This window comes from Andrographis paniculata, unplaced genomic scaffold (assembly GCF_009805555.1).
Source record: "Andrographis paniculata isolate CXL003 unplaced genomic scaffold, ASM980555v1 Contig14END, whole genome shotgun sequence".
Lineage (NCBI taxonomy): Eukaryota > Viridiplantae > Streptophyta > Magnoliopsida > Lamiales > Acanthaceae > Andrographis > Andrographis paniculata.
The window spans coordinates 2,422,955-2,434,368 of NW_026137424.1; the positions used below are offsets into that span (position 1 = coordinate 2,422,955).

Below are 11,414 nucleotides of genomic sequence, written 5' to 3' on the forward strand. Positions count from 1 at the left end.
TCACTGGGGGTTTGCTGGATCTACGATAAAATCCGCTATATCAAGATGTGTTGTGTCGTAATCCAAAAGATCATCATCGGAGTCGTCATCGTTATCAACGTGATTAGTCTCGACCTCCTTCCCCTTTTTCTGCAGTGAGGCTTGATAAAGATTAGCTAGGTGTTTGGCTGTTCTGCAGGTATTGGCCCAATGGCCTTCAATGCCACACCGATTACAACTGCCGATTTGCCTCTTTCCCTGTTTAGCCTTTTCGGCTATATCCACATGTTGGGGTTTACTCTGCATCCTGTTAACGTCAAAACTGCGGCGATTGTAAGGGGTATATCGACCGCCTTGACTCTCACGACCGCAACCACGTCCACGGCCTCTACCACGTCCTCGGCCTCGTTCAGAAAATGTCACGTTCGCTTCAGGGAACGGACTGGAACCAGTGGGCCGCGACTGATGATTTTTCATCAATAACTCATTATTTTGCTCAGCTAATAAAAGACATGCAATGAGCTGTGAGTACTTTTGAAAATTTTTCTCACGATACTTCTGTTGCAGCACAACATTCGAAGCATGAAAGGTAGAGAGAGTCTTCTCCAATTTATCATTCTCAGTAACATTTTCTCCACAGAGTTTCAACTGAGATGTAATCTGATGGATAACAGAGTTGTACTCTGTAACAGTTTTAAAATCCTGCAACCGCAGGTTAAGCCAATCATGTCGGGCTTTGGGGAGAGTGATATATTTCAAGTGCCCAAATCTCTCCCTCAATTCATTCCACAAATCTAGTGGATCTTTCACCGTCAAATATTCAGACCGTAGAGGAATGTCCAAATGATGACGGATGAAAATAATAGCATTAGCCCGATCTTGGCTTGTAGCCGCATTTTCACTGGCAATTGTATGAACAAGGCTCATTGAAACCAGATGCATTTCTACATCCAGGAACCAAGTCAGAAAATTATTGCCGGTGAGAGAAAGAGGTTTAAAAGAAAATTTTGCAAGATTTGCCATAGTGTAGAAAATAGATAATATAGATAGTATAAAAATAAAACTTACCAAAAATAAAATTGGCAAGAGCCTGATAACGTGTTATGTAATATATAATGATATAATGGTGCTAAGTATATAAATATATGTATACGTCCTTGAAGGGTATTAAATATATGTATGTATATATTTGTATATATATATGTTGTGTGGATATGTAATGGGATTATTATTATTATTATTATTATTATTATTATTATTATTATTATTATTATTATTATATAACATAAGTGAGTAGATGTAATGATAATAGGAGTAATGGATTTCTTTGATACAGAAACCAAACAGATGAGGAATTCGGACGTCATTCATGTCCAGTGTATTTTACAATTCACTCATATATATATATATATAGGCATATCAAATATCCACATTGATTGAATAGAAAAGTATCCACGTATCTCCTACATCACATGTTAGTGTATTCTGCGTGTTTACTTCGTAATACATACCCCTTTATTAATATATCTATATTTATATAAAATATATCATAATATACTCCATATCATTTGAACTTTTGTATTATATTAAAAAATAATATTCTTTCCGCCCCATATTTCTCTGTCCATTTATTTTTTTTGCACGCAATTTTAGAAATATTAGTATTATATTATGTTGTGGTATGAATAAAGAAGAAAAGACTAAAACTTATTACTATTATGTGATATAAAAATAGTGACATTTGTGTAATATACTCTAAGTTGGAAGAGTATATAAAGTTAAGTAAAAAATATACAGTTACTAAAACAGAAATAGATACTTTGGCTGAAGGGAGGGAATACTTTTTATTGATTAATGAAAATCTGTAAGATAATTGTGATATTTTTATCATTTGTCTTTTATGTATAAATTAATTATATGTATAATAATATATTTATAAGAACCGAGGGTAAAGAGTTGTTATGTAGACTTAATCTCAACGTTCGTCTTTACTACTGATCTTGATGAAAAAATTAAATGTATTTTAGTATTAGTATATGCTCATTTTTATGATAATAGAAAAAAAAAATATTTTAAATAAAATTGATGAAAATAATAAAAATGATATTTTTAGTTGGGATGGAGAGATTATATTATATCCACTTGAAAAAAAAAATAATAAATTAATATAAAATATAATTTTCTATATTAGGATACATTTTTTCATATTTTACATAAAAAAAATACTTTTTATTTATTTATTTTATTTTTTCAACATCATCTATGACATGAATCAATTGGTAATATAAGTAGTAATTTTTTATTTTTATGTTAATTCTGTGTTTAATAATTTTACAGGATTTTTTAAAATCATCTTATTTAATTTTATTTACATATAATTATAATTTAAAAAAATCTATCCAAAATAATTTTTTAAAAATAATTTAAAACTTGAGAAATTTAATAAAAACACATAAAAAAATATATATTTTATTTATAGAACACACTTGTTATTCCATAAAACTAATATTATCATTGTTCTTGTTAAAATATATTTATACAAGATATATATACTCCTAAATAATTTAAAATGAATTAATAGTTATAACTAATTTGTTTTTTTTTTTTTTGAAAAAAACCAAATTAAATTAGATACGAGTTTTAAAAATATATCTATATAAATTTATTAATCACTTTTATTGTATTTTTAAGCAAGACAAATAATAGATTATACAGTACAGAATTGTAATTTCATACGAAAACCGTTAATGGGTCCCGCAGTTGCCGTTACACTTTGATTTCCTGTTTTCAGGAAAAAAAAAAAATGGAAAATGGAAAAAGAAAAATCTCTTCTTCTCTGCGTAGCGTTCCGTAATTCAAAATTCAACAAATGTTCAGATTGATATATAATCTGTAATGAACCCTAACGCTGAATGTATGATCTCCTTCTTCCGAGTTAGCCAAACAAACGCCTCGATTACTGCTTCAATTTCTGTTTGAATGAGAAGAATCGACCTTAGAATCGTTTTCCATGAACTTGTGCTGAAATTTTGGATGGTTGGGGATCTGGAATCGCATTCGGCTTAGAGGTTCCTCTCTGACAATGTCAAATTTCCATGATTTTAATTCGAAGATCGATTATGTATTCAAGGTTGTGTTGATCGGAGACTCGGCGGTCGGGAAATCGCAATTGTTGGCTAGGTTTGCGAGGAACGAGTTCAGTTTGGAATCGAAGGCCACAATTGGGGTTGAGTTTCAGACGAAGACTCTTATAATTGATCAGAAAACCGTTAAGGCGCAGATTTGGGACACTGCTGGTCAGGAAAGGTTCGTCTCTGTTCCTTTCCTCCATTGATTGTTTGTTTAAATTTTGTTCTGGAGAAATTAGAATCACTCTCAAATCATCACTTCAAGCTGTAGGCTGTAGTTTCCAGATTTATCGATCTCCTCCATTTTCTGTATGCTTATGTTCTCGTGAAAATTCGAATCACTCTGAAATCATCACTTCAAGCTGTAGGTTGTAGGCTGTAGTTTCCAGATTTATTAATCTCCTCCATAACCATTGGCTGTATGTTTATGTTCTCGTGAAATTCGAATCACTCTCAAATCATCATCACTTCAAGCTGTAGAAGCTGTATGCTCTAGTTTTCCAGATTGATTGATTGATCTGAATTAAGAAATTTATCTGAAAACAATCAAAATCTGTTGGTTATTGCTGTGGAATTCATCCAATGCTGATCGATCATATCTATCTCCTGCTTTCATAATCCAATCATCTCGATTGTTTACACAGTTGATTTGCTGAGCAGTTCCTTAGGCACCACAAAAACTAACCTTAGAATTAGGCCTAACTTGTGTTCTTCATCCTTAGGTACCGAGCAGTGACAAGCGCCTACTACAGAGGAGCGGTCGGGGCAATGCTGGTCTACGACATGACCAAGCGCCAATCGTTCGATCACATGGCCAGATGGCTCGAGGAGCTACGAGGGCACGCGGACAAGAACATCGTCATAATGCTCATAGGCAACAAGTGCGATTTGGGGACTCTGTGCGCAGTCCCGGTGGAGGATGCGCAGGAGTTCGCCGAGAGGGAGAATTTGTACTTCATGGAGACATCGGCGCTCGAAGCCACCAACGTGGAAAGTGCATTCATGACGATCCTTACGGAAATATATCGAATTGTGAGCAAGAAGGCGCTGTCTGACGACGGGCACGCCCTCGACAAGGCTGGGTCTCTCAAGGGCACCGCCATCATCGTCGCCGGCGCTGACGCCGATAACAATTCCAGGTCAGGTTGTTGCTTGGGCTCATGAGTCTTTCTTTACTATATAACAAAAATTTTGATCATATAGTGTTTTCTTGCTCTCTCTCTCTCTCTCTTTATATATATATATATGTTTCTTTCTCTCTCTCACACTCATACACACCTCTATGCATATGATCATATATACAGAATTTTGTGTTCTTACACTCCCTCTTGAGAAATGTTCTGATTTTAGTTTCAAGTGTGAATCATTTGTGGTTTTTGGGGTATAAAGATCGGACTGTATTTAACTTGACAATATATTATTTTCCTACTATTAAATTTTTAAGTTTTTAATAAAAATATACTATTATTTTATAATATATAATTTGTTACTGACATTTAATTGTGTGTTCACAATTTGATTTTCTTTAGAACGAATATTTCGAGTTTTTTTCAATAATTTTAAATTTTTTCCACTTAATTTGTTCACTATCATAATTATACACTTTAATTACATTTTAAAATATATAATTTATAATTTTTTTTTTATTTTAAGTAAACTATTTAGTCATCTATAATTATTTTGTTTAAATTATAATCATTTTTACTTAATACATTTCTTAATTACTTACTAAATACTTAAATCTTCGTGCATAAGCAAAAGTGAACATTTAAGTGAGACGAATGGAATATTATTTTTGAATAATAGTAATTAAGAAATAATGTTGTAAGAGCAAAGCTAAACATTTTTTTTAAGTAATATATATTTATAAAAAATTATAAAAGTTGGTTAGATTGACCATCATGTCAAAGAAATTCTTTAAAAGTTTTTTGGATTTTCACATCATACTTTTTTTTCTCTACAATATAATCTCTCTTTCTCCACTTCAATTAAAAAAAAAAGAAAAAAAAAAAAAGAAGAAGATTCATACGAAGAATCTTATGGTTGAACCTTTGTCAATGGTCCTCTTCAAAAATACTTCTACGATATCTTCGATGAGCGGATACAGTAAAATTCTTAAAACGGATAAATGCCTTTTGAGTGTCCCTGGAAAATGAAGGTTGGAAGATTAATGTTGATGGTTCGGCTTTTTAGTCCAGGTAATGCGGGGATTAGATCAGTTATTCGTAGTGGTAAGAATTGGTCTCCTTTATGCTTTCGAAATATATAGGTGTTGTTGATGCTTTTTCAACGGAACTTGAAGCTTGCTACAAGTATTATGTTGCTGAAAAATCATATGGGATATTCACTCTAAAACATGGTAATATAGAAAGTGATTATTTATTCGCGATGACATGAGTTTTAGATAAATCGGTACATTCTTGGCGATTAGATTGCGAGTTCTATGAGACATGTGTAGTGTTCGAAACATGCAAAGGGGATATAGGTTAATCATATTATTAGGGAATTTATAGCAGATAATTTGGCAAAACGTGGTGCAAGAAGAACGTCATGGATACATATATTAGGTGGAATGTAAATGTATTTTCGATAAATAAAATTCATGCTGCTTTAGAAAATATAAAATAAAAACAAAGAATATTAAATAAACATTAAAATTTTGAATTTGAATGTAAGATTTACCTCAAATCTTTCTGCCCTCAATTAATTAATTATCCTCTGAACTTTAATTTCCTTACAAAATTATAAGGATATACTAATACACATAAATGTATTTAAATTAAAATGAAATAAAAGAAATTTGGTTGTGATTTGAATTTTTTTTTATTTGAATATTATTTTCATTTAATATTTTATAAAAATAAAAATCGTGTAAAATAAATAATGGTAATTTGTATTAACATAAAATTAAGACTTAATTAAGGTATAATGAAAGAATTTGTTTCGTAAAAAAATTGATTTGAAATTAAATATTGAGTTGATATCTTTTGTATAAATAATATTTTAATATTATATAATTTTAATTTTAATTTGAAATTATAACAAAATAAATTAAAAAAAATTAACTATAACCGATACCAAGTTATAATAAAAAATGTTATATATTCTTATTTAATAGTGTTTTTATTTATTTATTTTTATTATTTAATAATTATATAAATATTACTATTATTTTTTGTATGATATTCTATGGATTTTGTAATATTTAATTATTTTAATATAATTTATATAAACTTTATAAAATTATTAAAATTATACTTACCAAAATATGACTGCTTTCTTTCTTTTTTTGTTTCTTTTCCTTTTTTTTTTACATCTTCACGTTTCAAATATATCTTTTTTCTTAGGCAAAAGATTAATAAATTTTAAAAACATTTAAATCTTAAATCAATCCATTTAAGAATATTTATTTAGTATTTTAATTTGAAATATTACTTATGTTAAGTATGAAAACATAAATAATAATACTCCCTCCGTCCCATATACCGTGTCTGCTATACTGTAGACACTGTATTTTAGGAGAGAGGTATAATTAGTAGATAATTAAGAATGTATTAGTAAAAATAATTATCCTATAATATAAATAATTATAAATTAAGATTAAGATAACTAATTAGTTTAATTAAATTTTTTTAAAAAATAAAATTATAAAGTTTAAAATGAGATTAAAGTGTGTAATTATTTTCCAAAAAAGGAAAGTGATATGGTATGTGGGACGGACAGAAACGGCAACGTGGACATGGTATGCGGGGCGGATGGAGTATTTTGTAGTATTAAATTATTAACTCTTTTATGAATGTGTAAAATATATATGTGGACACTAAAAATATGTCTAACTTTAATCATGTATCATGTATTTTGGAAGAAAATAAAATTTCAATAAAATAAATATATGGTATTTAATTATGCACTTATGTTAATTTTTTTACAATAAATATCAACCATTAATGCAAAAATTTGCTTAAAATGGAAGATATCTTACAAATATTACGTGCATAAATAGAGTCATAATAAATTTGGTAGCAAAATAAATTAATCTTGTCAATAAAAGAAGTATATAAATTAATATCTTCCGAAAAATGATAATGATATAAAGATCTTGGCGAGGAAGGAAGGTGCACAATCAAATCCGTCAATAATGGAAAAGAGCATTTGATGGAAAAGAAAAGATTATAAAAATTCATATTGGCCAATCAAAACGCGTCACGTGGCACCATTAAAAAAGGAAGCCGAAGCCACCCATCCCCTATAAATAGGAGCCATGGCTAGTTCATTTGAGACACCGAAGTTACATCAAAGATTCAAGCAAATGGTAAGTCTCTAGACTCTCTCTATATTAATGTTCTTTATCAAAAGTCACTTATTTGGACAAATGATCCAATATTAGTTGACGAATCGATGGAGTTAACGTTCTTCGTCGTATGTCTAAGCCGGAGGAAAGATCAAAGCTTCCAAAGTCGTTGAGGAATTCGTCAAAGCCAAGGGAAGGTCTCTAAAGTTCCTCTCAAAGTTTCAAGATGTTCATCGCATTCTTCAACAAAGTATTAACTAAGTTTTCTTCAATCCAAAAGTCAAAGGGACACGTCGCCAAAAGTGTTATGGAGCACCAAATCCACCTCTTCAAGAATCAAAGCTCCAAAAGCCGTTGAAGAATCCATCAAAGCTAAGGAAGAACATCCAAAATTCATCTCAAAGCTTCGAGGTGTTCATCGCGTTCTTCACCAAAGTATCAACTCGGCCTTTTTTGATCGAAAAGTCAAAGGGACATGCCACCGAAAGTGTTATGGAGCACCAAATCCACATTCTCAAAGATCTAAGCCGCAGATCGTCTAAAGAGGATATCAAATCCAAAGCTTAGGATCAAATCGTCCGCACGAAGACCAAAACCCTCCAAAAGCGGCAAAGCCAAAGCAAAGATCAAAGCTGCGGATCATCCAAAGAAGACATCAAATCCAAAGCCGACGATCAAATTGCCCACACGGAGACAGAAATTCTCCAAAAGAAGGAAAAGACAAACCAAATATCAAAGCCTCGGATCGTCTAAAAAAAATATCAAATTCAAAGCCGACGATGAAATTGCCCTCCACGGAGACCAAAGCCCTCCGAAAGGCGGCAAAGCCAAATCAAAGATCAAAGCTTAGATCGTCCAAATGGGACATTAAATCCAAAGTTGACGATCAAATTGTCTGCACGGAGACCAAAGCCCTCCAAAGTCCGGCAAAATCAAACCGAATACCAAATCTCTTCGGATCAAAGAAGCCATAGAAAACCAAATTGGAAAACAAATCGAACCGGAAGGAGAATCAAATGACCACTTTAAATTCAAATCAAGTATAATTTGTATAAATTTTGTATTTATTAAAAATAACACAATATTTTGTCCACAATATATTCGTAAAATATGTAGGAAGTTTTTGTTAGGTTAACACACATAGTCTTTTTATTCATAGTTATTTTAATTAGGAGTAAAAAAATAGCAAATTAGCAAAATATTGCGAGTATCGCATAAAAAAATACAATATATCAAAAATTTGATATACCAAAAAGTTTAGTACAATGAGACCTTTTTTTGTAACGGTACTATTATATAGTTTGAAATTTTCAATAGATATATATTTTATATTTGGTATTCAATATGTTGGTATATACCAATAATTTGGTATATTCATACCAAAGTTATTAATTACATCCTTCCTTCCAATATGATATTTTAGGCAGTCTAGATTAATATGTTATTAATAATAAGTTATGATATTATTTTATTATTTTTTATATGAGTAGTATTGTTAGTATTTTAAATATTTTTATTATTATATCTCAATAAAATATATATTATATGGATATCATTTTATAAATAATAAAATTTTGTATAATACAAATAAATATATTTATTTATTTATGATTAACTTAAAACTAATTTTATAAAAAATGAGAAATTTTAAATATAGATAAAACAATTTGTTTATTGAAGAAAGATATAGAAATGAAAGGGTTTTAATGGTCATAAGATGTTAGAAATTTAATTAAATCGATTTATATTTTTTAAATATGCTTAAGATAAATAAATTTATTAAAAATATAAGATTGATTTATATATACCACATGACATGACGGAGGGAGTATAGTTTTTGTTCTTCTAAAATTATTTTTATCTTCAACATTTAGGCATGAACGATACATTCGGTATATCAAATTATCAGTATGATACTATATGCATATTTGTTCTACCGAATTTTTAATATGTCAATTTAATTTTTGACACTGTATAGGTATTTTTTTTTCTTGGTAACATACTGATAGTTTTGATATAGTATACTATGAATCGTCATTTTGGGTATGGTATAAGCTCATTTATAATATAAATTTAATTTAATTTAAACAAATAAAAGCAAAGATGAACCAAAACTCTACTTGGCATAATACAAATAGTTGGACTTAACCGGGCAGACAAAGCTATATATTTTTTTTAAATAAAAAAAAATAATTTTAATATTTTAGACAATACATTACATGATAAATAAAGATTAACCGTGGTCCCGTAAGGAATGACGTGTTAGTGTGGAGAGTGAACATATAACCATGAGATCATGGGTTCAAACTCCGATGCCTCTAGGTCCATCTGCTACATATGGTTGTCGAGCCTAGTTTGCACTGTATTAGGTTAACCCAGAGTGCACTCGTTGAGTAGCGGGTGCGAGTTCCCATGTTATTAAAAGAAAAATATTGTAAAGAATGATTTGGTGGCGTGAAAAGTGAAATTATGTGAACAGTTCGCTTAATATAATATTTGAAATGAGAGTTTGATTTTTTATTTTTAAAAAATAAAATTGATGAATAGTAAAAATATTTAGGAAAAATCTGAAAAAACATACAAATCTTTAAATTTATATTATAAGGATTTGTTAGTTTGAAATATTTTTTTATATGATTTATGAGGAATTCTATCAATCATTAAAATAAAATATACTACTTATTATATATACTGAGAATTATTGAAAAAAAAAATTATTGGAAAACAAGCTTAAATAATTGTTACAATTAATTTCAATTTCAATTTTTTACTTTTTAGTATATGACTACAAATAATTACACTAAATTAATTATAGTAGTTATTTGTATCCATAAAATATTAAAGAAATAAAAATATTACATTTTATTACAAATACAACAAACCAATTAAATTCAAAATAATTAATTTTTAATGACAATACAAAAAAAGAAATAATGTAATTGGATAGGAGGGAGAGTACTATTTAAGATGTGTTTGGTTGGACATTAGGATTTTGAGTTAGAATTTTGAATATTAAAAAAATTAAATTTGAATAATTTTATAATAGTAGTAATATAAATAGATATTAGTATAATATTTTAAATATAAAATTATTTTTTATATAATATAAAATTTTAAAATAAATATTTAATTTAATATTTTGATTTTTTTTTAAAAAATAATACTCCATCTGTCTCATTTATTGTATCTATTTTTTTATTTTTATATGTCTCAATTATTTTGTTAATTTTTTTTAAAAAAATTATACATTTGAATTACATATTAAAATTTTTAATTTATATATATATATTTTTAATTTTAATTAGAGTAATTGGTTATCTTAATTATCTAAAATTATTTATATTATAGATAATTATTTTCACTAATATATTATTAATTATTTACTAATTATACCCCTCATAAATTATCGTATCTGTAAATGAGACACAGTAGAATAAAATTCGAGCCCAAATTCCAAATCAAACACACCTTTAAAAAAATTCATACAAAAAAATAAATATATAAAAAATATTAAAATTAAGATAGTAATATGTCAATAAGAATAAAATTTATTTATAAAATAAAAAATTGCAATAAAAATCAGTAATTTCTTGTATAATTTAAATCATGATGGTTAAAACACATACTTATGATTTACAAATTTAAATATTATAGTATGTGCTAAGAAATTGTATTTCAATTTCATTCGTATTTTGGGTTTCAATAAATATGCAATTATAGAACTAATCCAATTATCATTTGAATTAATTTTGGGATGGAATCATGGAAAACACAATAATAATTTGGGTAGCAAATTTAAAAATGTGACAATACATTAATTAAAAAGTTTCAAAATTTTATTTTTAAAAATTTCCCTTTGATGCAGTTTTGGTAGTTACCAGCGCTGGGAAGGGCAGAAGAGTAATTACACACCCGATTCGCCCCTCCTCCGGAATAAATTCGAATTCAAAATGAAAGTGAGGTATGGCTATGGCGCCCGACTGCTAAAATTTTGTTTTTACGAATCATCTATCTAT

General features: G+C 28.6%; 2 protein-coding genes across 2 annotated transcripts; one reads left to right on the plus strand and one right to left on the minus strand.

The window, feature by feature from the left end:
- On the minus strand, positions 1-456 carry LOC127258588 (uncharacterized). Its single transcript, XM_051285492.1, has one exon. The coding sequence runs from the start codon at positions 454-456 to the stop codon at positions 1-3; it is 456 nt and encodes a 151-aa protein (XP_051141449.1).
- Positions 457-2,991: 2,535 nt separating this feature from the next.
- On the plus strand, positions 2,992-4,271 carry LOC127259089 (ras-related protein RABA4d-like). Its single transcript, XM_051286240.1, has 2 exons — positions 2,992-3,285; positions 3,830-4,271. The coding sequence occupies exons 1-2, from the start codon at positions 3,062-3,064 to the stop codon at positions 4,269-4,271; spliced, it is 666 nt and encodes a 221-aa protein (XP_051142197.1). The 5' UTR covers positions 2,992-3,061.
- The last annotated feature ends 7,143 nt before the right edge of the window (positions 4,272-11,414 follow it).

What these genes read in the sequence shown, in the direction of transcription:
- LOC127259089 (XM_051286240.1), top strand. Translation starts at nt 3,062, where the DNA reads ATGTCAAATTTCCATGATTTTAATTCGAAGATCGATTATGTATTCAAG. An exon ending in GACACTGCTGGTCAGGAAAG is followed by an intron (nt 3,286 to 3,829) that starts GTTCGTCTCTGT and finishes CTTCATCCTTAG; the next exon opens with GTACCGAGCAGTGACAAGCG.
- LOC127258588 (XM_051285492.1), bottom strand. Translation starts at nt 456, where the DNA reads ATGAAAAATCATCAGTCGCGGCCCACTGGTTCCAGTCCGTTCCCTGAA.